Raw genomic sequence first — 26862 nt, 5'->3', positions numbered from 1 at the left:
ATCTGAAGTTTCAGTTCCTCTATTGTTCTCTCTATCTGAAGTTCCAGTTCCTCTATTGTTCTCTCTATCTGAAGTTCCAGTTCCTCTATTGTTCTATCTGAAGTTTCAGTTCCTCTATTGTTCTATCTGAAGTTCCAGTTCCTCTATTGTTCTATCTGAAGTTTCAGTTCCTCTATTGTTCTATCTGAAGTTTCAGTTCCTCTATTGTTCTATCTGAAGTTCCAGTTCCTCTATTGTTCTCTGAAGTTTCAGTTCCTCTATTGTTCTCTCTATCTGAAGTTCCAGTTCCTCTATTGTTCTCTCTATCTGAAGTTCCAGTTCCTCTATTGTTCTCTCTATCTGAAGTTCCAGTTCCTCTATTGTTCTATCTGAAGTTTCAGTTCCTCTATTGTTCTATCTGAAGTTCCAGTTCCTCTATTGTTCTATCTGAAGTTTCAGTTCCTCTATTGTTCTATCTGAAGTTCCAGTTCCTCTATTGTTCTATCTGAAGTTCCAGTTCCTCTATTGTTCTATCTGAAGTTTCAGTTCCTCTATTGTTCTCTCTATCTGAAGTTCCAGTTCCTCTATTGTTCTCTCTATCTGAAGTTCCAGTTCCTCTATTGTTCTCTCTATCTGAAGTTTCAGTTCCTCTATTGTTCTCTCTATCTGAAGTTTCAGTTCCTCTATTGTTCTCTCTATCTGAAGTTCCAGTTCCTCTATTGTTCTCTCTATCTGAAGTTCCAGTTCCTCTATTGTTCTATCTGAAGTTCCAGTTCCTCTATTGTTCTATCTGAAGTTCCAGTTCCTCTATTGTTCTATGTGAAGTTTCAGTTCCTCTATTGTTCTATCTGAAGTTTCAGTTCCTCTATTGTTCTATCTGAAGTTCCAGTTCCTCTATTGTTCTCTGAAGTTTCAGTTCCTCTATTGTTCTCTCTATCTGAAGTTCCAGTTCCTCTATTGTTCTCTCTATCTGAAGTTCCAGTTCCTCTATTGTTCTCTCTATCTGAAGTTTCAGTTCCTCTATTGTTCTCTCTATCTGAAGTTTCAGTTCCTCTATTGTTCTCTCTATCTGAAGTTTCAGTTCCTCTATTGTTCTCTCTATCTGAAGTTCCAGTTCCTCTATTGTTTTGTGTACTTATTGTTCTTTCTTCCTCTAAAGCCGATGTGTTTTTTCTCCACTGAGCATTAGCGTGCATCCTGCTCGGGGAGTGGATGAAACACAGCGGTGTGTGTGGGAGGAAGCACCAGTCGGAGACCTGAATGTAGGGGGGAGGTTTCAGAGATGTTGTATGGAATATATTTTTGGTTCCAGCCTTCCTGTTACCATAGTAACTATCCATTGATTCAGTACTATTAGTGAACCAAATAGATTCCCAGCCGACATTCCTTACGTATTTATTTTCTCCTCAGAGTGTGAAGGAAAGCTGGAGGAGAGAGAAGAGCGTGGATGAGTTGGAATGACTAAAGTGTTAATAAATGAGTGAAGTTACAGATGTGCTTTTGATGTGTCCATCCACCACTCAGCAGTCTCTAGCTGGGCTCCTCATCTCACTGTTCATCACTGCTGAGGCCAGTGAATAATGATGGATTTGAGACACGTGACCCCTCATAACAGTAAAGAGGAGAGCTACCAATGTTTGACCCTAATCTCACATTTTAAAATGGTACCTAGAATCCTGTTCTGAATAGCCAGTCTGATCCTGAAGCAGATAGTTAGATCATGGGAATGGGCCGATCTTTGAAAATTATTTAATGCAATCCTGTGCTCACCTGTGCTCACCTCATGTACGTGCACACATACATCACTGTTTCCAGCTCTCTGGTTGACCTGAACGTTTTGCCAGACAAAGCCAACACTGCATGAAGACTGTCAGAAGCAGTTTGGATGTATTTCACAGTTTTTACACTAACAACAACACAAGTGGTTACTTGATTGGCTGCGTTTTACCAGGGATGGTTTAAAACCACAGTACAGTTCATGTCGGTCATTTCTGAAGGCCCTCTTCCTGATCTCTACAAGAATCTATGAAAAGGGTTCTTCATCAGAATGCATGGCCTCTAACACTGCATGGCAACGTTTCTCTCCCTGATGTTTCCTCCTGTCCAGATCTTGGTGTTGTTCTGACTCTCAGATGTACCTTACTTTGGATGAAAGTACTACGTGACACTGTAACATTGTAATGTAACAGTTATTCTCCACAAATCACACAAAAGTGACTCAGTTATGCCTGATATTAGAGAAAAACGTCAGTAGTTCACTTCTTTTAGTGGCAGCGTTAATCTAAACACAAATCCACTGTACTGCTGTGTTTTCTGAGCTCAGACTGGAGCAATGGGGCCAAAAATTCATTTTTCCAAACAGCACCACATTCGTCAATGTCACTTCTCCCTGACTGACCAATCAAAAAGGACAGTGGGCGGGATCTCTGGTGTAAGAACCAAATGTTCAGTCACATGTCAAGTGACATGATGAACAATACAGTTTTCACACCACAGAGGCGCCAATGGAGATGTTTGGGGATGTTTCGCCAAGCTGGTGCACATGCTGGCGGTGATTTAGCAAGTGAGGCTTCGCTACATCAAGAGAAGCTGATGTACCAGAGTAAAACGATGACACCCACTGACAGTAATGGTCCAGGTATCCTCTCCTGTCCCAGATGGCACGCCATTACCTGTACATTCTGGTCACCTTCGTCAGGGCGGAGAGGATTGTCTCCACAGCTGGGACGATAGTGAACAAAAAAAACGCTCTGCTCGATTCAGAACCGTGGATCGCCTCATGTTTTTAGGTAAAAACACATACGAAGAAGATAGTACCGACATTTTTTAAAATGTTTTGTTCATTATAAACATGATGTCGTCATTGCCGTAAGCAGCGAAATTCAATATATTTTTGTTTGACATTTAATTTTTAACCCGTTTGTTTGTTTTGAAGTTGACCATCAGTACCAGAATTCCTGTTAAAGGCCTCTAAATGGTGCAGGTGGCTGTTTGCACTAAAAACTACATAAAATTAACATTTACTACTTTTGCTTTTAGCTCATTATTTCTTCATTGCAATCTGTGATGTAATATTGGAGCGTCCTCTAGTGGACAAATATGTAACTACATGGTGATTAAAGCAACTGAACGTTTTACATACATATTAATAAAAAAATGTGCTTAAATATTCAAATATAATTCAAAATCTGTAAAAAATAATAAATGAAATTGGAATAGGGCTGTAGATAAATATTGACAGCCCTAATGCATTGGTCACTGACCGTTATAGTTTTTCAGACACGCACTCGGAAAGTCTCCCTTAACATAATGTTCATGGAACGGTAAAAAATCTAAGTGAGTCTCACTAGATTGAAGACACTTCAGCTAGTAAGCTGATTTATACCATGCTACATTTTAGCAGTCCACAGCTCCACAGACTGATTCACCACTCTCAAGATTTCTATCAGTCTGGATCAGTTTGTCTTTGCTCACTAGGATTCATTATTAAAATGTGGCAAAGTTTGTGGAAACCTGGTGCTGCCTTATCCATGCCAGCCTCATCTTCCAAGAGAGAAATGAGAGATATTCATTTGGCACGTATTCGATCGGTATCGGTCTACACAAAAAGCCCAGGTTTGACATCAGAGCTCAAGAGGTTGGATCGATGCATCGCTACTTTAACCAGCATACTAGAAAGACAGAAAACAAACAGAACAGAGAGGGGACAGCAGCAACACAGAGTCACTGATGATGAGGCTAGTGATGATGATGATGGTGACAGAGGGCTGACTGATGCAGATTTGGTGCTCTTGATGAGATCAGGACTTGAGTCTGCTTCCTAATTCCAGCACCACCACCAGCACCAGCAGTCCCACCAGCACCAGCACCAGCAGCCCCACCACCACTACGGCTGAGGTGAGCTAGTACCAGAGCACAGTGTAGAGCAGGGCTGTCAGACTCAATCACAGCAGAGGCCGGATGCTGAACTTGGGTCTAACCTGAGGGCCTACCAGGGTCGATATTTAACCATAAAATGTCAACCTTATCTTCAACAGAAATGAATTATGGGGGTAAAAACTTGGCGCTGATGAGAAATGATTTTTTGATTAAAAGGTGAACATGATAAGTTTAAAACTCAATATCTGAGATAAAAAGTCAAACTTACAAGTTTAAAAGGTAAAAACATGACAAAAGTCAAAATAATGTTTTTAAAATGCAAACTATGAAATAAAATATTGAAACCATGAATTTTTTAAAGTCAGAAACTGAGAAAAAATTCAAAATCATGATTTTAAAAGGTCAAAAAACTGAGATAAAACTAAAAATTATGCATTTTTAAGGTAAAAAATTAGCTAAAAGTTAAAGTTAGGAGCTAAAAAAGGTCAAAACATGAGATAAAAGTCAAAATCATGACTTTAAAAGGTCAAAATATGATTTCAAATTAAAAATTATGAATCTAAAAGGTAAGATAACTTCCTGACTTTTTATCAAATTATTTTTACTGTTTACTTTTTCTAATTTAGGATAGGATATTATAAATCATCCAGGTTAAGTTTACATTTTTACACTAGAGGAAATCTGCAGGCCTCATACTGGTGGGCCAGTTAAAATAAAAATATCATATGATCTGTCGGGCCGGGTATAACTCCACCATGGGCCAGATTTGGCCCCTGGGCCATGAGTTTGACACCCGTGGTGTAGAGTTTGAGGACAACCACAGCCAGGATTACACCCTCTGATCAGGTACTCATTAAACACAATCAAACCATCATTTTTCTTTCTAATCTACAGGAACATTTCACTGATTTAAAACCAACAGCTTTGACTGTTGTTCCATCTGTCCCTGCTTTAATCAGAGCAGAATAAACACAGGTTAAAGTTGTCCAGTGAGCGTGTTTAGACCTCAGACACGTCTTCAGCCCCAGTCTGTCCTTCTCACCCCTAAAGAGAAGTAATGCTGTTTCCAGGCAACACAAGCCATCACAGTCTCACCAGCAGGTGCCCTGGAGGAGGAGGAACATTGTCTTATTAGCAGAGGGCATGGTTGCTGCCCCGGCCATCATTTCCTCATCGCTGTTTTCTGTTAAACATGCAGTCAGATAGAAACAAAAGCTCCATTCTTCCAGAGTTATCATGAGAAAGCATCACATCTAGTGTGTGTTTAAGGGGATTCTCTCACAGCTGATTCTCTCAGCTGTGAGAGAATCAGGATATACTGTATATCTGGTGTTTTAGCTAGAGCCTCTCTGGACCCCTACACTGTTGGTCATTGCTGTTCACTTGCACCATGACTAAAAACAGCCTTCAAAGTAAAAGAGAGCTTTAGAACAAGGCAGGAAAGCTTTGTCTGAACAGCAGCAGATATTATATGCACTGCATCTATTAATCTCTTAAAAACCTTTTTTACCAATACTTCTATCTGAATCACAGCGCAAACATTTCATAATTACCCCCAAACAAACAGCCTTCCACTGAAATCCTCCCGTCTGCTAACAATCCTTCATACGAGTAGACGACGCACAGCAGAGTCTGAAGTCATTCAGTGGATATTTAAATGGGAAATTACACACCTCTTAAACAGAAGTACATGCAGAGGATAATAAGAGTGTTTTGGAGATTATATTTTGGGCTTTCTGCCTCTATCTAGACAGATTAGCTGAGGAGAGAGAGGAAACGCCTGCTCCATCAACTAAGCCAAACCCACGCCCAAAGGCTTTTATTTCTATTTTATTACTTTGCATTACAGCAAATCATTAAATACGTTAGATAGGGATGTTCCCATGCCATTTTCTTCTTCCCGATACCAAGGTGTTGGGTATCAGCCGATACCGAGTACTGATCCCATACCGGTGTGAACTTTCTGGACTGACTGTTCAGACTAGTGAATTATTTTAGACCTATATTTGACTCAGAACATGGCTCAACCAATAGAATCATCATGTCCAGCATCTCTGAGAGCCTTAAGATGTTTTCCTGCTGATTATTGAGTTTTACTGCTAAATATTAAAATAGCAATAATACAGGGGCAGCATGATACAGTATAATACAGTTCAGCAGCATGACATGATTACAGAACAGCCTGGAACCGGCTGACAGACCCAAACAAATATGGCCGTTAGTATTCAGGCTAGTAGTAATAAATGATCGTAATTCGATTTAAGTGGATGAAAAGAAGTTCAGTATCAGGTTTACTGGTGTGGATTTAATCATTAAAGTCCCCAAAAGTCACACGAGTCCCAGGCTCACTGAAAATGCTGCTGTAAGGATTCAAAAGCATCAACTGTGTCAATGGGCAAGCACAACGGCTAGCTTCATGAGGAAAAACAAGCAAGAGGCAACGATTTACAGTTAAAAGTGATTAAACTTTTGATAAACTGTGTCGATTACGACAGCGCTGGTCTGGAAGGCGTTTTAACGATCACATTCAGAGAAAAACTGTCACACAGACACCATTCTTTGCTGCAGCAGTGGGTCCTCTGGTTCTTCTTCACTGCTCTAAAAATGGTAGCTCCTGCATGACGTGCTTTCCAGCAGCGAAGAAGAACAATTTCCGGTTTATAGTGCTAACATTTAGCATGGCTAACCGAAGCAAAATATAAAGCTAAACCATAATGGTATCAGATCGGTGCATAAACTCGTGTAATCGCCGATACCAATACTTGCATTTTAAGCAGAATCAGACGTATTTCTGATACTGGTATCAAAATCCAAACAACCCTAATATTAGACAGGCCTACCATGATAATAAATTAGATCAAGTTAGTAGGACAATAAAAGTTTAATGACATTAACATTCAACCATCCCAAAATGGCCCCACTGGTTCACTGCCAGGTGTTTAAAAACCACATACAGAAGCGGTCCAAGTCCAGCAGTCAGCCTGAGCAGAGCGCATGGTTTTACAGGCATCTCACCCAATCCTTTAACTAAACTTTCATGTCTTTAAAAAGTGATGAAGGCTTAATAAAGGGTGCTGGAAGTGATTTACAGTTGCAGCGTTACTTTCGCACTGAGTTTCATCAGAGTAGAAGTTTCTTCTCTTTAATCCCTTTTCTGTGTGCATATGCACTCTGTCCTCCCTGCTCTCTGAGTAAAACATAGGGTTAGGACCCAAAACTACCCTCAGACAGGTCTATGGATGTGCAGAAATGTTCTGTGAAAAATGTTTGTTAAACAATGATGAGCTGTGTTCAGCTGAAATGTTGCATTGCAGGAAGCTAATAAAGTCTCAGACTACTTTAATGGCTGAAAAAGCCAAAAACTACTGACTGCTGGAGTCAGGGTCTTTGTTTGGCACCCCGGTCTAAATGTCCAGACCTGGCCCTGCTCATGTGGAGACACGAAGCGTCACTTTACAAGCAGAGGGACAGTGACGGAAGGAGAGAGAGGGGTGTAACGAGGACAGGGACTCGTCTTTAGGCCAGGCCAACGCCTGATAACATGGATGTGCGACCATCAATCCTTCATGAATGAGGCAAGCTAGTATGAATGTGACAGGACAAGGCAAATCAATGCAATGTTTAAACTACTCCTCTTGACTTGACTAGCTGTCAGAAAGCTCCTGTGGCTCCTGCCTGTTTCAGACTGGCAGTGTGTCTCTGCTGCCATAGGTGTCAGCTCCAGCATGCACCGTCACGGCTTTCACACCAGGCTCCGATGAGTCTCCCTGCTGTCACAGCCTCGTCTTTCTTTATCAGTTTCACCTTCATACATGTTCCTACCAGTGACTCCATTCATTGTCCAGCCAAACTCAGCCAGGATAGAATAAAAGCATTCTGCACAAATGAGGCTAGCTAAGCCTGGCTTTTACTTCGGAAAGCTCAAGGTGGAAGTGTACTCTAGCCTGCGACATACTCTTCCAGTGTGGCGACAAAAAGGTAGACCAGTGTATTTTAGTATTGTGAAGACTGACTATCCTCCATGTACAGTCAGAATATCATCACCAAAGATTCAGAGAACCTGGAGAAAATGTAGACATCCATAGTAAATGACCTTCAGGCCCTCAGACAGCTCTGCATTAAAAACAGGCATGGCTCTTTACTGAAATCACCGCTATATTACAACCATTTCTCTGTGGACTAAAGAGGAGTAGAACCATCCAGCTTGTTCTCCTGGCTCAGGTCTAAAGCCTGCGTCTCTGATGGTATGGGGTTGCATTAGTGCCTATGGCGTGGGCAGCTCTAACATCTGGAAAGGAACTATCAATGCCGAAAAGTAGAGAGAGCTTTTAGAGACACATATGCTCCCATCCAGACAACGTCTCTGTCAGGGAAGGCCTTGAGCATTTCAGCAACACCATGCTAAACCACATACCACATCCATCACAACAGCATGGCTTCACAGGAGAAGAGTCTTGGTCCTGAACTGGTCTGCCTGCAGTCCACACCTTTCACTGATAGAAAACTTTGGAGCATAATCCTGTAAAGAAGACCCAGGGCTGTTGAGCAGCTAGAATCATACATCAGACAAGAATGAGACAACATTCCTCTCCCAAACTCCAGCAGTTGGTCTCCTGTTTACAGACTGTTGTTAAAAGAAGATGGATGGTAAACATGGCCCTGTCTTTACGTTTTTAAGATGTGTAGTTGCCATCAAATTCTTATTGAGCTAATATTTGATCTGAAATGTAAAATGTCTCCATTTCAACATCTGATATGTCTACGTTCATTTGTGAATCAAATATGAATTTATAAGATTTGACTCTCAGTGAACTCTATCTATTTACATTTTACACAGTGTCCCAACTTTTTCAGAATTGGGGATGTAAATATAACCTTAACACAGTGGTTCCCAACCTTTTTTCCTCAGCCCACCCCACCTACTCAAAAAGTTAAGCCCCTCAGGGCCCACCTGGGACAATTCAAATCAATCTTTATTTGTTTTCATTGACAAAATCTGAACATAATAGGCCCACATACAAAAATCAATATATAAACTTTCCCTTATTACCACAGTGTAGTTGGGCCACTCTTGAAAACAACAATAAAGAGGATTTGTTTTTTTTTGTTTTGTTTTTTTAATCTCTAAATTCTCAAGTTTACAAGTCGGTAATTTATTAGAAAAAGTAGACATTTTTACTTTAAAAGTTATAAGTGAACCAAACTTCGTGTTTTTGAGATTATAAAGTCAAAATATAATAATATGTAATAATATAATATAATTTTCAGTTTGGTTTCTTGTACACTTCTGGCCTAACACTGTTAGTTTCTACTGTCAAAATCTAAGGCTTTAAAAATTGGAAATTGCAACCTTGTCTTGTAAATTTTTTACCTTTTAAACTCTGGATTTCTGAGTTTTTTGACTTGTAAATAAATAACTTTAAAATCTTATTTCTCCCCCTAAAAATGTTCACTTTTTCACGTAAAAACAAACAGATTCGCTTCATTTTTAAAAAATCTTTTAGGTTGACCTTAACTCATTACTTTTCTATCATGACTTTTTAAAAAAGTTATACAGTGCTTAACAAATGTATTGACCACCCTAACCAAAGTAAGGTTTATGCCACAGCTGGCCTAAATTAACAGCATTGGTAATTATATAAATCATTTTTTATCTTTCTGCAATGGTTAATACACCAATATGTAGAAGCTCTTTAACCCAAATGATATTTTTTATGCTAAAATAGAATTCAAATGTACTGATTTACAAAAAAAACTGAAAAAACAGAAAAGCACATGAATATTTCTTGATTATGTCAAATTATAGTTATTTGCTGTCATTCCTGAACAGAAAAATGAGTTTTAGTGGTTGAATGTTATGCTTGATTCATTTCTGACTTCTCAGAGAAGCCCAGTGAGCCGGCTCAAATATGGGTATAAAAAGGTGAATTCAGTTTGAAATCCCTCATTCCTGTTCAAAATGGTAAAAAGTGGAGAGCTGACTGAAAATGAAAGAGTCCGCATTAAAGCACTTCATGATGCCAGATGGTCTCTGAGACAGATATGACAGGTGGTCTAATACATTTGTTAAGCACTGTATGTACATCTAATATTGACAACCTAAGAGCAGACAAGGTCCCACGCCCCCCTAGGGGTGCCCGGACCCCAGGTTGGGCATCATTAGAGGTAAATGAGTCACACCTGCTGGTGTTTGTCTTTTAAGTCCTCAAACATTCATTGCTCAGTGAATTACCCGTCTAAACTGAATGTTTGATTTCCAGGTTTAAAAAAAGGAGCCCTCTGCTCTCTCTCCTCCTCACTGGCAGTTAAAATCCAGATAAGAGATCATCTAAAAGTAGAAGCAGCCATCAGCACACTCATGTAGGAGTGCTTTCTTCCCCACTATTTCCTCTCATGCTGAACTACAGCCCAGTATACTCATCATGCCCCCAAAGCATTACATAATGTGGCCATGGATCTAGAACTGCATATCATTATGCCCAACGCTGCACACTCATTATGGAGACCTGAATTCCTGAGAAACAGGCATGGATCTGTTATTCTCAGAGTCAGAGGAACGTGGAGGGAGAGCTGCTCCATCATTAGTGTACGACGGTCAGCATGAACTTTGACAGTCAGCTAAAAGGGACCATGTGAGGCATGCTCCAGGCGTGCTAAAGGTGTGCTGAAGGTGTGCTGAAGGTGTGCTGAAAGTGTGCTGAAGGTGTGCCAAAGGTGTGCTGAAAGTGTGCTGAAGGTGTGCTAAAGGTGTGCTGAAAGTGTGCTGAAAGTGTGCTAAAGGTGTGCTGAAGGTGTGCTAAAGGTGTGCTAAAGGTGTGCTGAAGGTGTGCTGAAGGTGTGCTGAAAGTGTGCTGAAAGTGTGCTGAAGGTGTGCCAAAGGTGTGCTAAAGGTTTGCTGAAGGTGTGCTAAAGGTGTGCTGAAGGTGTGCTAAAGGTGTGCTGAAGGTGTGCTGAAGGTGTGCTGAAGGTGTGCCAAAGGTGTGCTGAAGGTGTGCTGAAGGTGTGCTGAAGGTGTGCTGAAAGTGTGCTGAAGGTGTGCCAAAGGTGTGCCGAAGGTGTGCTGAAAGTGTGCTGAAGGTGTGCCAAAGGTGTGCTAAAGGTGTGCTGAAGGTGTGCTAAAGGTGTGCTGAAAGTGTGCTGAAAGTGTGCTAAAGGTGTGCTAAAGGTGTGCTAAAGGTGTGCTAAAGGTGTGCTAAAGGTGTGCTGAAGGTGTGCTAAAGGTGTGCTGAAGGTGTGCTAAAGGTGTGCTGAAGGTGTGCTAAAGGTGTGCTGAAAGTGTGCTGAAGGTGTGCTAAAGGTGTGCTGAAGGTGTGCTAAAGGTGTGCTAAAGGTGTGCTGAAGGTGTGCTAAAGGTGTGCTGAAGGTGTGCTAAAGGTGTGCTGAAGGTGTGCTGAAAGTGTGCTGAAAGTGTGCTGAAGGTGTGCTAAAGGTGTGCTGAAGGTGTGCTGAAAGTGTGCTGAAAGTGTGCTGAAGGTGTGCTGAAGGTGTGCTGAAGGTGTGCTAAAGGTGTGCTGAAGGTGTGCTAAAGGTGTGCTGAAGGTGTGCTGAAGGTGTGCTAAAGGTGTGCTGAAGGTGTGCTGAAGGTGTGCTTAAGGTGTGCTGAAGGTGTGCTAAAGGTGTGCTAAAGGTGTGCTGAAGGTGTGCTGAAGGTGTGCTGAAGGTGTGCTGAAGGTGTGCTAAAGGTGTGCTGAAGGTGTGCTAAAGGTGTGCTGAAGGTGTGCTGAAGGTGTGCTAAAGGTGTGCTGAAGGTGTGCTAAAGGTGTGCTGAAGGTGTGCTAAAGGTGTGCTGAAGGTGTGCTAAAGGTGTGCTGAAAGTGTGCTGAAGGTGTGCTAAAGGTGTGCTGAAGGTGTGCTAAAGGTGTGCTGAAGGTGTGCTGAAGGTGTGCTAAAGGTGTGCTAAAGGTGTGCTGAAAGTGTGCTAAAGGTGTGCTGAAAGTGTGCTGAAGGTGTGCTAAAGGTGTGCTGAAGGTGTGCTAAAGGTGTGCTGAAGGTGTGCTAAAGGTGTGCTGAAGGTGTGCTAAAGGTGTGCTGAAGGTGTGCTGAAAGTGTGCTGAAAGTGTGCTGAAGGTGTGCCAAAGGTGTGCTACAGGTGTGCTAAAGGCATGCTAAAGGTGTGCTAAAGGTGTGCTACAGGTGTGCTAAAGGCATGCTAAAGGTGTGCTAAAGGTGTCCTAAAGGTGTGCTTAAAAGTGTGCTAAAGTGTCACAGTAGTCTGGCATGATCCCTCCAGTCTGTCTTTATCATAAATCACTGGAACATGTCAGTACCAGAGAGGAGGAGAGGATCTGTTAAAGATAGAAGAAAGCTGCTGTGAGGTTTAGCGTTGTGTGGGCTGAAGTTAAACTTTAAAATGAGCTCTATAAATAAAACGGATTGGAAACTTATATAAAACATTTACACAATGTCTTCATAAACTCCCCCAGAGCACACTGCAGTCAGTGATATGATACAGGATCAAATTAACAGATCACATAAAGAAAAACAAGAGCATTTAGTTGATTTACTCAGTTTGGTTTTTGGGGTTAATCTTTTTCCTTTTTGGCAGCTAGCAGCTTTATAAGTACGACTGCGGCCACAATATCATGACTGAGCTCTCCATCTTTAACTCTCTGGTCTTCTGAAGGGTCAAAGGGCGACATTCAGCTTCACACTAATAGCTGATGATGCCGCTGTGTGTAAAGTCTCTTCTTAGCCAAAGCTAAGACCTGCTGCCTCAAACTGACTTTAGATCAACCAAAGAAACGGACAAAGAGGTGAAGCTAGGATGGTCTTTAGCCGTCCGACAGCAGACAACAGCTAAACACACTGGCATGGGGTCACATCAGCTAGGGCTGGGCCATTATGGCGAAAATCTAAATCACGATGAGTTGAACTTTTTACCTCGATTACAATTAATGCACGATTATTCCACCCCCAACTTCCAACTCTGTTTGTTCTGTAAATATTTGTATAATTTTAAAACAAACTGAAAAGAACAGGCTCAGATTAACAATTTATGGTTATTTATTGAAACATTTGAAAATAAAAAAATACATCGACTTGAAATGAAAATGTTTCCCGTAAAAGGTCAAATTTTACCAAGAAAAGGAAAAAAATTGAAACAACTGACATGGCAGGTTTACATCGGTTAGAGGCTCTAAATGTCGGATTCAATTATTTTTCGATTAGTTGCCCAGCTCGAACATCAGCCTAACCTCTAACTATACAGAACTCATATGCTTCAGACCAAAACAGATGAGTTATAAAGAAATGAGCCCTTAAACAGTGGGTGTCCATAAAGATATGAACTATTCTGGCTAGAAGGTTCTCCCACCAGGCTGCTAACATGTAAACATGCTTTTTTCAGTTGTAGAGATGGACATTTAAATGTGGACGTGGAGTTATTTCTGGACAGCCTCTAGTGGACACTCCAGGAACTGCAGTTTGAGGATCAAACCTCTCATAACAACTACTGATCCACGGCTCTCCTACATGCAGAACTCTCACTAAACAACAGTTTAACTTTGCAGGATCACTTCAGCTAAATGCCGGCTCAGCTGGTAGGGTCGTTCTGATTCTGATATCAGAATCAAAAATATGTCTGATTCTGCTTAAAATGCAGGTATTGGTATCGGTGATTACACGAGTTTATGCACCAATCCGATACCATTTGGTTTAACTTTATATTTTGCTTCGTTTAGCCATGCTAACTGTTAACACTATAAAACCAGAAATCGATTCTTCTTCGCTGCCAGAAAACATGTCATACAGGAGCTACCATTTTTAGAGCAGTGAAGAAGAACCAGAGGACCCAGTGCTGCAGCAAAGAATGGTGTCTGTGTGACAGTTTTTCTCTGAATGTGATCGTTAAAACGCCTTCCAGACCAGCGCTGTCGTACACGGCAAGAAGTTACACAGTTTATCAAAAGTTTAATCACTTTGAACCATAAATCGTTGCCTCTTACTTGTTTTTCCTCTTGAAGCTACGTCCCATTGACACTATTGATGCCTTTGAATCCTTACAGCAGCATTTTCAGTGAGCCTGGGACTCGTGTGACTTTTGGGGACTTTAATGATTAAATCCACACCAGCAAACCTGATACTGAACGTCTTTTTATCCATTTAAACCGAATTACGATCATTTATTACCGCTAGCTCAAATGCTTACAGCCATATTGTTTACCCTTTGTGAGGGTCTGTCAGCCAATGGCAGCCTGTTCCATAATCATGTGATGCTGCCTATAAAGAGCAGAGATAGAAATAGTTTGTGCTGCAGCCTCCTGTATTATTGTTATTTTAATATTTAGCAGTGAAACTCAACAATCAACAGACAAACAACGTTAGGTTCACAGAGATGCTGGACATGATGATTCTATTGGTTGAGCCATGTTCTGAGTTCTGAGTCAAACATAGGTCTAAAATAATTTACTAGTCTGAACAGTCAGTCCAGAGAGTTCACAATGGTATCGGATCAGAACTCGGTTGATTCCCAACACCTTGGTATCAGAATCGTAATGGAAGGAATAAAGGTATCAGAACATCCCTAGTCAACTCACATGTGAAAATACCAGAGCAGGAAACAGCTGCATGTAAAAGCAGCTGTAAGAAACAGCAGAAACACTGACTAGCACCAGGCCGATCGGCTAAAAGAGTGAAACTACTGAAGTTTCCTTACTGATTAATAATTAATTCAGAAGGGTCTGAATTATCACAATAGCATCATCAGAGATAGTGGGTTATCAAAAATGACATCCAGTGATGCAACAAAGACATGAGGTTCAGTTTTCAGATGCAGCTATGGTAAAAATGTTCTGATTATAAAATGAACTTTCACAGGTATCCACTTATGAGTAAAAACAGCATAAAGAGAGGGCGACCTCTCTGCAGGAGCCAATCTTAGTGAAGGGCAGCACATGGAGGCTGACTTAGTGATGGCTCTGAGCCAGCGTGAATATTTAACCACAGCTTTCAGGACATCTCCAGCCTGACTGACCAGCAGGATGTGTGCTCTTTCAAACACACGTGAGGCAGACAGAAATGTACAGTATGTGTCTATCATAGCAGCTCTACAGGGACAACTCTCTTACTGGACCGTGCCTATTCTTAGACCGCCAACCACTCAATGGATATTTCTGCATAAATGATGGAGAGAGCTCTTTCAGGTTCACTTGGAATGGTGCGTTTCAGAAGCCAGTCTAACCTCAGATTAACGCTGGAACTGACTTTGTCTTTGAAAAGCTATTATTGAGCCAATCAGCAGGCTAAATAGGGTCTAATAAAGAAGGGCAGCAAGCCGGATTCATGGAAGCTACACTTCAACACATGGTGACATTTTACCATAGCTACCAAGATGGCGCCACAGACAGTGGCCTTGGTACTTCACTCATACCAGTCCAGGGTCAGGTCACGTGACTGCAGATTCCACAGACACAATCTGTTTAGACTCCTCCACCCTTTCTGACGTTACAGGGTTACTACATGCCAAAACAGCCAACACAGGAACCTCCTCCAGGCCGTCACTCTGAGCGTCTGGAAATAGACTTTGATTTCACAAGAACTTGAACCCTATATGAAAATATCCTGCACTTTCTAGAGATGTATTATGTTACCGGCATTAAACGGTATCAGCATGTTAGCCCAAAATATCTGATATTGATGACTGATATCTGGGCTATTAAAACTGCCTACATCAGCTATTTTTTATACTAATAAGCTAGTGGACTATTAGGTCAAACCAACAGACCTACATCAGCTGAAGATTTCTGGAATAATCATCAGTCCTTAAACTTTAAGGTCAGTTTTCAGGGCAGAAATGTGTTCATTTGTTCATCCTCAATCTTTAAATAGTTTCTTTGAAGGACTGAATGTTTTAGATCTGAACTACATTTAAATATATTATCCATATCTGTATTGGCTTAAATCACTAAATAAATAACAGCACATCAGATATCTGCACAAACCCAATATCATGCATCTGTAGCACTATCCGTAGCGTCATACACCCAGGTGTGATTATCACCTCTCAGCTCCCACAGCACCGCACTGCTACTGTTGGCAAAGCTTCCCCTCCTCCACCCCAGCCACCTCCTTTATAGCATAAGCCTTCCCCTCCTCCACCCCAGCCACCTCCTTTATAGCATAAGCCTTCCTCTCCTCCACCCCAGCCACCTCCTTTATAGCATAAGCCTTCCCCTCCTCCACCCCAGCCACCTCCTTTATAGCATAAGCCTTCCCCTCCTCCACCCCAGCCACCTCCTTTATAGCATAAGCCTTCCTCTCCTCCACCCCAGCCACCTCCTTTATAGCATAAGCCTTCCCCTCCTCCACCCCAGCCACCTCCTTTATAGCATAAGCCTTCCCCTCCTCCACCCCAGCCACCTCCTTTATAGCATAAGCCTTCCTCTCCTCCACCCCAGCCACCTCCTTTAGAGCATAAGCCTTCCTCTCCTCCACCCCAGCCACCTCCTTTATAGCATAAGCCTTCCCCTCCTCCACCCCAGCCACCTCCTTTATAGCATAAGCCTTCCTCTCCTCCACCCCAGCCACCTCCTTTATAGCATAAGCCTTCCCCTCCTCCACCCCAGCCACCTCCTTTATAGCATAAGCCTTCCTCTCCTCCACCCAAGCCACCTCCATTATAGCATAAGCCTTCCTCTCCTCCACCCCAGCCACCTCCTTTAGAGCATAAGCCTTCCTCTCCTCCACCCCAGCCACCTCCTTTAGAGCATAAGCCTTCCCCTCCTCCACCCCAGCCACCTCCTTTATAGCATAAGCCTTCCTCTCCTCCACCCCAGCCACCTCCTTTAGAGCATAAGCCTTCCTCTCCTCCATCCCAGCCACCTCCTTTATAGCATAAGCCTTCCCTCTCCTCCATCCCAGCCACCTCCTTTATACCATAAAGCTTCCCCTCCTCCACCCAAGTCTCCTCCTTTATAGCATAAAGCTTCTCCTCCTCCACCCCAGCCTGGTCCTTTTTTAGCATTATGCTTTCCCTCCTCCACCCCAGCCTCCTCCTTTTTTGGCATAAGGCTTCCCCTCCTCCACCCCAGCCTCCTCCTATATAGCTGAAAGCTTCCCCTCCTCCACCCCAGCTGCCTCCTGTATAGCATAAGGCTTCCCCTCCTCCAGCCCCGCCTCCCCCTGTATAGCATAAAGCTTGTTGTGCCATCATTTTGAGAATCATGCTACTATGGATTAATTGATTGGAACTAATTTTATTTAATGCAATACATATTGTCATGAATGCATCCACCCATATGGGGGTTTCTATTCTATTCATGAGCTCCCTGGAAAGTCAAAGCAGCTGCCTGACCCACCCAGGGAGGATCTTATGAGCAGATCCTCTTCAGCTATGTAAAACTTTAGATCCATTTAGCATTAAAATGGTCAAAGGAGTGTTCCGGACTGAACTGAAGATTTTTGGCTGAACTTTAACATAACCGTGGAGTCCTTATAGTATGAATTCAGAATAATCAGATAAAATAATCTACAGTTATCTGGTGGTCATTTGCATGGTAACGTCATGAATGCAGCATAGAAAACAAGCTCAGGGAAAGAAGAAAAATTGTTTTCAGTGAAGTTGTGCAGCTTGTTTAAAGTTGCAGGTATACTAATGATCTGCGGGTCCACAGCTGTCAGAGAGCAGAGAGCTGCAGCAGAGCCACAAGCCTGCTGACTGAAGTTCAACTACATCAACAGGCAGACAGCTTCTCGATGTGGACATGAAGTGGATCATTCTCTGCAGAAACAGACCAGAACTTCAAAGTTCACAAACGATGGAGACTGACGAAGGTGTTGGAGGCAAACATCGGCGCGCATGCAAACATTTAGAAAAAACACCACCTCTGACTGACTGCATGCCTCACTTTCTCGCTCACATGCCTCACTCTCTCTGCCTCTGTCCATTCCTCTAGTCCAGTGAATCATTCACTCCTGCTGTCTCTTACCTTAGTTGTAACAATGCAGAGACAATCCATGCTGGCTAGATAAAAAAGCAGCTCAGCCTATGCTCAGAATCATCCCGTCCTCCAGCTCTACTACAGGGAGAAAAGCAGGGAGATGAAGAAAGAGATTCCAGAGTGAGGAAAGATGAAGAGAGAGGGAATACTGAAGAAGAAAAAGAGAGAAGAAGAGGAAGAAGAGGGGGAGGAGAAGAAGCACACACACTCTCAGGCACGCTCACACGCACACACTCACACACGCCGGGGAGGGAGAAACGCCACGGCGGACAGACGTTACTGCATGGGGCCCCCTTCTGAGGATTGGGATGCCTCCTCCACAGCGCTGAAGGCAATCAGGATTCCAAACGCCATCTCCGAGCAGAGCTTGCGTCATCGGACAAACACAGACTAGAAACGCTGAGAAGCTGGCCTGGCCTCCTCCAACAATCCAAAAACACCATTCCTGAGCATCTCTTCCTCTCATCTATCCTCTGCCTCTGGTTTTCATCGTGTCTCTCTCTGTCTCTGGGCTGAGCAGCAGTACAGAATGAGAGAGAGGAGGGAAGAGAGTGAAGGATGAGAGCGTCAGCTCAGCGGAATGAATTCGATTCCCATGCTCTCTGTCGTGCTGGCTATTAGCTGCTGTGGCAGACTGCAGGAACTTCATCATAAATTACTTTTAATTTCCTCAGCAGAGCAGGAGAGAAGGGGGCATGTGTGACGTTTGAGCATTCGGCATATTAGAGATGTGGGAATAGAAAAACTCAGTTTGAGCTTCAAGGATGGATATTTGGTTCAAAAACAAGAAATACAAATTGAAGCAAAGGCTTTCCTATGAAGGCTGCAAACATTGGAGACGATTTTAAACCCAAACGATAAAAACGAGAGAGATCAAAGAGTTTCAGGTCGGTCTGACCGATTCTTCATGCACAGACTAGAACAGTGTTTCCCAACCATTTTTCCTTGGAGCCCGCCCCCCCCTTCATGTATCTAAGAACAGCCGAGCCCCCCCTCCCAGGACCCAAGAGAGAAGAAAAAGTGAAACACTGCTGTCAAAAATCAACATAGATTTGCCAAAAAGGCAGATGCATGCTTTTCTGACCAAGAGACGTTTATATAAACTACTTAATAACTGCCTTATCATGGTTTTAGTCAATATAAAGGTCTGTCCGTCCGTCTGTCCGTCCGTCCGTCTATCTATTTGAAGATCTAATTTTGGCAGCCTCAGAGCAGTCAAAGCCCAGCTCCCCCCTATGAGATATTAAGCGCCCCCCCGAGGGGTCCCAGACCCCAGGTTGGGAACCAATGGAATGGAAGATGTAGCCAGACCCCGAGCCCACACACTGTTCACTGTTCACAGAAACTGGTGATCAAGCGTGACTTCAGCAGAAAAACAAACATGGAGGATGATCATCATTGGCTGGCTGTCCCAGCATGCACCCTGTTTTGTATTAAAAACGAGAGGATATAGGTGAAATCCTGACTGAGACGATGGTTGGCCTACAGTCCTGTTGTTGTTTCCATTTTTATGAGCGGTCAAAGTTCACAATATCTAGTATGTCTTATGGATGTGTGACATCATCAGCATTACATCAGAAGCACAAAGTGACACATCATATTAGCAGGTTTGCATATTTCAGCCAATATTTACAGCCAGTATATCAGCTAGAATATCTTTAAGATAGACAAGTGTGGTTTCCTAGGACGCCACACAGCCAGGGGACCCACCATGAACCCTGAACAAACAGATATCAGACCATGTAACTCCTCTCTCAACTCAGCTCAGCAGTCTCTCTTTAAAGGAAACACTTGATGTTTTAGTTTAATGATACATATGGTGTTTGGCTAAAATGAGTATATCAGATGTCAGTAAAAATCCACTATTGTGCATCCTTAGTGGATTTGTGGGAGTTTTCCATCAGCCTCTTCTTAAAATCTAAATATCAAACATGTCTGATACTGGGCCCAAAATAAAGCTTGTGTTAGCATGTAACATGTTCCATTAGAGTACTCTGATTACTTTGAGCTGTAGCGAGGGATGCAAAATGACTGTTCTAGATCCATTCTAGAGGAATGTTTACCGGAGAATATCTGTCTGACCTCCTGTTGGGGCTGGCCGATGCATCAAAATTTAGATTAAATCAAAATTTTTCCCAGCCTGTCACTCCAGATAGACCGTTTCATCTATCCATGCCATGGATTTATTTCACATCCATCTTGGAAAGCTGCCATGGGAAGCATTTGAAAAGGGCAGTTTTTTTGTTATTTTTTTAATCTTGGAAGGTGATTGGATGAAAGTTCTGTCACTTTCATGACAAGCCAATCAGAGCGACATGTGACGTAGTTGCACACAGCTCTACAACAAACCTACCCATAAACGCTACTGTAGTTTAGGAGCTGTGGATTATGATGTGGATTAAACGCCGTGGCCAGTGGGGAGAAGAGTGGAAACATCTTCAGTTCTGATTAAACTGCCTCTATACCAATGCTACAGCCCAGCTAACCGCTCCACCAGCTCCCATTGTACAAACAGACCCACACTACACCCCCGCCCCCCTCATAACTCTTGCAAGCTGATGCCGATCAGCAGAAGGGCGGAAGCAGCTTAAGGTCCATAAAAATCTTTCAACACTGTTTCCCATTCCTGATTGTATCAAGAATGTGGTCTAGGTGTGATAAAAATGCCGCTATACTCCCACCAAGCTGTGAGTCACACGGAAGCTGCTGTACAACTAAGCTCCGCCCCCAGCTACCGCCTTGTTCTCCTCAAATGACGCTGCAGGTTTGCTGACTGGTTTGCTACAAACGTTGCAGACGGGAGCTTTGCAAGCTGGATTTGCCTGGTGACAGACACGGAGTCAGACCAATCCATCGGCTTTGCACGCTTCAGTTTGTCCTGCTGCAATTTTTAAATCACAGAAGGTTCAAGATGTTTGGCATTGACCAAAATACCAGTTTGGTACGTTCTTTTCAGCAGAGACGTTCTGCTCTACACACCATGCCAACATTTAAGCATTTGTTTTTCTGGAATTATTTACAAAAATTCCAACTTAACTTGAATTAGTATACTCAGTATACTTTGTATACCCATGTTTTTCAAAGTGCTATACAAATAAAGTTATAACTATTCTTATATAAAGATTAGAAAGTCAAAATCATCCTTCATTCAATACAACAATTAACCACAAATGTGCAACGAGTCAAAATAATTGCATAAGATAAGGAAGTTAAATAAATATTTCCATCTTAAATCCCAAAAGGAATTTTTGGATGAAAAAAAAATCCCAATCAGGTTTTTTTCCCCAAATAGTTCATCCCTAGAGTGCTCGGACGTGTGCAGAAGCAAACAAAGAACAACAGAACAAATGATAAAGAGGAGCAGAACCCGAGCACTCAGAGGCCAGAAGGAGACGGGTTCAGGAGAATCAACAAAATAATTTCATCGTGTCTGCTATCATCCACACAGAAAACAGAAACAGGAGTTCAGTCATGTTGCATTAAGCAGCTGTGTTGTTCTCCATGCCTCGGCACAGTTCACTGTTAGATTGTCAGCATTTAAAGAACTGTAAAGGTTATTAGACTGCATTTAGACATTATGGGGCTGCAGAGTGACGCTAGGGTCCACACATTCAGAGGTAGATGAACAGTCATGATGTCTGCACTATCACTAATGTGTGCTGAGTCATAAAAGGATTCTAATTGCAACCATATTCTGATGTTTCTCCTCTAATAGAGGAGCAGAACCAGTCCCTTTTAATGGCAGAAATCTCAGAACATTTAACCAGTACAGCTAATTAAAGATCAACAACCTGAAGACATAAAGGTAAAAACCATTTACCTTCTCTCTCTTAAGAAAGGCAATGAAGCTCCAAAATCTCCTAAAGACCTGTGAGCATCACTGAGTGAGTCATATTTCAGGACTTCTCTAATTGGTTCAGCTTTGCATGGGCGCAGAATCATTCAGCGTAGTTTGCAGCTGTCAGTCTTTCATCAGACAGCCTCGGCTTGTTTTCAGTGAGTCCATGCTGCACCGTTCACCCTCAGCTAATTAACAGACTGTTAGAGTCTTCACATCATCCTCTAACTGCAGCAATGACCAGAATAGAGCATGCATGAATAACTGTGATAAAACCCGTCTTTGTGAGGATCAGTCTAGCTCAGTGAACACATCATGAGCCCACCAAGTCTGCCAGCCAGATCCCCCAGGTAAAGCAGGTTCACCATTAGCTCTCTGTTAGCTCTAGTCCCCTCCTCCACTGGCCCTGTACCTGTTTGCTGGAGCCGTTCTGGTAAAGAGGTGCGTTGCAGAATTTGACCCTGATGACAGCTTTCATTGGTGGACGAAGCAGAGCCTCTACAGTGTCCCGTTGTCTCTCTGAGCACGTTGAGCCGCTCAGACTGCCTCTGCCAGAGTGACACAGCTAATCTTTTCAGGTGAGGCGGCTCAGGCAGCCTCCTCTTATTGCATTAGAGAGAAGGAGTGCCTAAACTCCTTTGTAAGGGTTGGAACATAATAAACACAGTCTAGGTTAGTGCTGGGACAGTAATCGAGTTTCAATTTCAATTACCATTTTGGCCTTTCACAGTCATGAAAACAAGATCATCGAGATTAGATCCTTAGTGTTAGTGTTGTATTACACAGATTATGTCCATAGCTTTGGACCAGTGGATTAATGTATGTCTGACGTAAGATTATGAACACAATTCAGCTCCACAACCCCTAAAACCAAATCATTTCTAACTTATTAGGCAAGCTGGATTTTATCTATGATATGCCGATATTTACTAAATAATTTTAGCATAAACCACTATCTAAATGTAGTTCAGACCTAAAACTTCAGCTAATTTAAAGTTAAAGGATGATCAAATTAACAAGTTTCAGCTTTAAAACATTCATTTTTATTCCCATTGGTCTACACTCAGTACCCAGCATGACAAACAGACAACAGAATCCCAGAAATTTTTACAAATTTAAAAAAAATAGAAAAATCCCAATGACAACAGTATTAAGATCCTTTGCAACAACACTGTGAATTTATCTCAGGTAGATGCTGAAATGTTTTCACACTGTGACTGTCATGTTTGTGACTTTATATGTAGAATTAGTTTCAGTAGAATGCTGTTTGAAATAAAAAAACAAAAGCTTCTGCTGCCTCAGGTTCCTGGATTAGCAGTAGCTGTGCAGATTATCTGGCATTGATTGCATCAGTAACACTGATTGGCTGATGGGGGCCCCTATCAAATTTTGCTTTGGGCCCCATGTAAGCTTGGGCCGGCCCTGAGGGCGTCGCAGACAAAGCACCAGTACAGGAGCACTTCTGCTTGTCCCCTTCAAAATAAAAGCACCCCCGGGGACAGACTGCTAACCAGAGATAAACTGAAATTCAAAGAGCTGTGGGTTGTTTTTGGGCCAACATAGCTGACAGTAGAAGAAGTGGAGATGTGGCCAAGAGTCTGTAGAGAAACAGCACTCAGCTATGGCTCACTCTCCTTCATCTCATCCTTTCTCTCAGCCCTGATGAGCTTGTGTTCACCCTGGTTTTAACTTTTACTCGGGCTAATCAAACGCTGTCAGCTGACTGAAGCTTTCTGCTTTCAGTGAAATACAATCTATTTCACTGCAATCACACACTTTGATATAATTTAATCATATGCAAAAGACATGACAAATATGGTCCAGTATTCATTTAAACACGCATGGAAAAAATGAACAATATAAAATTTAGCACGATGGGTGGCGTTTTAGCTCAGCTGGTATAGCGGGCGCCTGTTTGCTGGGGCTAAAGCCCACAACATACTGGTTCCAGGGTCAATTCCCAGTCTCAGCTCATGTTTGGAGAATACTTTCTTCCCAGTCCCTCTCCCCTGGCTCTCATCGGCTTTCCTCTCTTCACAACCGGGATCTGAATTATGTTTGATCACTCTAAAGTGTCAGGATTAGATTTAAGTTTTAATAAAATCATACTCACTATGATGTATGCCATTTCTGATAAAGCACCATCTAAATCAGGGATTTCAGACTGTTAAGTGTTTGTGGCATATATTTAATCCACTACTGGTGCTAAAGATAAAACTAAATCTTCCCGTGCTGTCATCTGGAGCGGGACCAGAACAACTGAAGTGTTCCAGGGATTTCTGATTGTCTCCAAAGGATCTTAATTTGTATGCTGCAGATATTTCGCTTCATCTCCTCTCACTCCTGTATGCTTCTGTGTTTGCACACTGTTCTGCAGTCTCATATCCTTAAATGGGCATAAAAGGGTGTTTCTCCATGATAAATGGGGGAAATGTGCACATGCCTCGAGCTTATGAGCACCTGACACTCATCAACTTAAGAACACAGGAGAAAAAAGTCCCATGAATCCTATGAAGGTTTTTCTTAAACTTTCTAAAGAACAAATCTAGAAAAATCTCGGTGAATGACGCTGTTTCCTAACCGAAGACTGATGCTGCACTTGTAGAGGAAGTCCAAGTCAAACAGCAAAACAAACTCCGGATAAAAAAATTGGTGGTGTTCCCTCTTGTGCTAAATCGTCAGAAATTCAAAAGAAAACAGGAGCTAGATTACAGCCTACCTCACTGCAGTCCTGTCCTTCACTGTGACACTGAGAGCTGAGCTGATAACATGTAAAAGGAAGTTTTACCACATCTTTATTCCAGACCATCTGAACAGAATTTTATTTCTTTTCATGAGCTTAGTGCTAAGATCAGTGAGTCAGAACTTTACAACAGCTGTCATTAAAAAAAAGACAAGCTGGGCTGAGACTCACTGCCACACCATGAGCGATAATCACGTCAAAATAAAAGTACAGATTAGAGTAGACAGGAACGGATGCTTGAGGTCGAGGCAGAGACGATGACCATGTGATGGCGTGTTTTAGAAGGTCGATGCTCCAAAGAAAAACTCACCACAGCAGCCCTGATGTTGCTCTCTTCCTGCTCCACCCGACTGCTCTCTGAGCTGCTTGGCTCCCCCTGCTGGACACAGCAAATACGGAAATAAGTAACTTCACCAAACCTGAAACTGTGATTGGCTGTGATGTAAGCGTGGTTAAAGAAAAAACATGTGAACGGTCAGGGTTATACTCATTTTCAGCCTAAGTTAGCCATGAGAGAAGTTCTGTAATAAACTCTAATATTAGGAAGAATAAAAGCTTCAGCTCATCATTTTCTAACATACATACCACATACCGGAGGGAAAAGACCTCTGATCAGCTGCTGACAAGTGTTTGTTTTATTGTGGTAAGGGTCCATACACATTCGTGAGCTCATGCAGCCTCATCCATGGAGTTGTAAAGCTCAACTCCAGATTCAAGTGCCGATCCAGTCATGGTAAAGGTATGTGCCCCCTTCCTGATGTCTTTATTTTTATTTTTGCATATATAAGACACTTGCATGTTTCAGATCAAACTATTTTAAATATAAGACAAAGATAACCTAAGTAAATACAAAAGTCAGTTTTTAGATGATGATTTTATTTATTAAGGGAAAAATCCATCCAGACCTACCTGGCCCTATGAAAAGGTCGTCACCCCCAAAACCTGATAACTGTTGTTCCATCCTTGGCAGCAACAACTCCAAACATTTGTGACTGTCAGAGAGTCTTTACATCACTGTGGAGGAATGTTGTCCCACTCCTCTCTGCAGAATAGCTTTCATTCAGCCACACAGGAGGGTTTTCCAGCATGAACGCCCTGTTTAAGGTCACGCCACAGCATCTCAGTCAGATCTAAGTCCAGATTTTGACTAGACCACTCCAGAACCTTCATTTAGTTTTGAGTCCATTCAGAGGTGGACTTGCTGGTGTGTTTGGGATCATTGGCCGAACATTTTTCTTCAGGATTTTCTGCTAGAGAGCAGAATTCATGGTTCCATCAATTACAGCACGTGGTCCAGGTCCTTGTCCAGACCATCACACTACCACTACCATGTTTGACTGTTGGTCTGATGTTCTGTGTTATTTTGACTACAGATGGAACGGGATACACTGCTTCCAGAATTTTCTTCTTCTGTCTGGTCAGTCCTCAGAATATTTCTCCAGAAGTCTTGGGGATCATCAGGATGTTTTTAGCCAAATGTGACATGAGCCTTTTTGTCCTTTGTTGTCAGCAGTGGTTTTGGCCGTGGATCTCTCCCATGATGCCATTGTTGCCCAGTCTCTTTCTGATTGTTGGATCATGAAATCTGACCTTACTGAGTCAGTGAGGCCTGCAGGTCTTTGGATGTGGTTCTTGGTTCTTTTTGGACCTTCTGGATGAGTCGTCCATGCTCTCTTAGAGTCATTTTGGCAGGCCGGCCACTCCTGGGAAGGTTCACCACTGTTCACAGTTTTCTCCGTTTGTGGATAATGGCTCTCTAGTTGACTGGCGTCCCGAAGCCTTAGGAATGTCTTTGTAACCCTTTCAGGCTGATAGGTTTCAGTCACTTAGTTTGTCATCTGTTCTTGAATGTCTTTTCGGCCTACTTCACTTTGTCAGACAGCTTCTAGTTAAGGGGTTTATTCATTCAGCAGGTCTGTAGTACTCAGGTCTGGGTGTGGATAGTGAAACTGAACTCAGCTTAACAAAAAAATGTGGTTAATCAGAGTTAACTCATGATTTAAAGAGAGGGGAGAATGACTTTTTCACGTAGGGCCAGGTAAGTTTGGATGGCTTTTTCCCTTCATAAATGAAATCTACATTTAAAAACTGACTTTTGTCTTCACTCAGGTTATCATTGTCTAATATTAAAAACTGTTTCAATGATCTGAAACATTGAAGTGTGACAAAATACAAAAAAAGGGGAAAAAAGTGATCAGGGAGGGAGAAAATGTTTTACAGTACCGTAGGATTCTGGCCTGATCCAGACCCATAAACCTGGATCAGGAGTTGGTGACAATGAGCCAGTACTTAACATTTGAGGAAAAAATAAAGGTGACGTTTCAAAACATCATTTTTAGTGGAATATTGCTTTGAGTCTAGGATGGCTGTGGATTTAAAGCTGATGGATTTGGGACTGTTTGTCCTTACTGCTCTAAATCAGACAGTCTCAGGGATCACATGGTCAAACAGACAGGAAGTAGAGTGGAGGGGCACGCTCTCTGTGT

The 26862-nt window shown here is 42.4% G+C and overlaps 1 protein-coding gene across 6 annotated transcripts in view; it reads right to left on the bottom strand.

Annotated features, from left to right (window-relative positions):
• Window positions 1–17866, bottom strand: part of dlg2 (discs, large homolog 2 (Drosophila)) — a 249892-nt gene extending 232026 nt beyond the window's left edge. For all 6 annotated transcript variants that reach the window (XM_041801111.1, XM_041801113.1, XM_041801112.1 and 3 more), the window contains exon 1: window positions 17784–17866. In XM_041801111.1, the coding sequence (XP_041657045.1) occupies window positions 17784–17813 (30 nt within the window). In that variant the 5' untranslated portion in view covers window positions 17814–17866. The remainder of the gene's footprint in view (window positions 1–17783) is intronic.
• Window positions 17867–26862: the final 8996 nt, after the last annotated feature.

The sequence above is a fragment of the Cheilinus undulatus genome, linkage group 12 (genome assembly GCF_018320785.1).
Source record: "Cheilinus undulatus linkage group 12, ASM1832078v1, whole genome shotgun sequence".
Taxonomy (NCBI): domain Eukaryota; kingdom Metazoa; phylum Chordata; class Actinopteri; order Labriformes; family Labridae; genus Cheilinus; species Cheilinus undulatus.
Note: the sequence above shows the minus strand (reverse complement) of the source record. Positions and strands in the feature narration are given on the sequence as shown.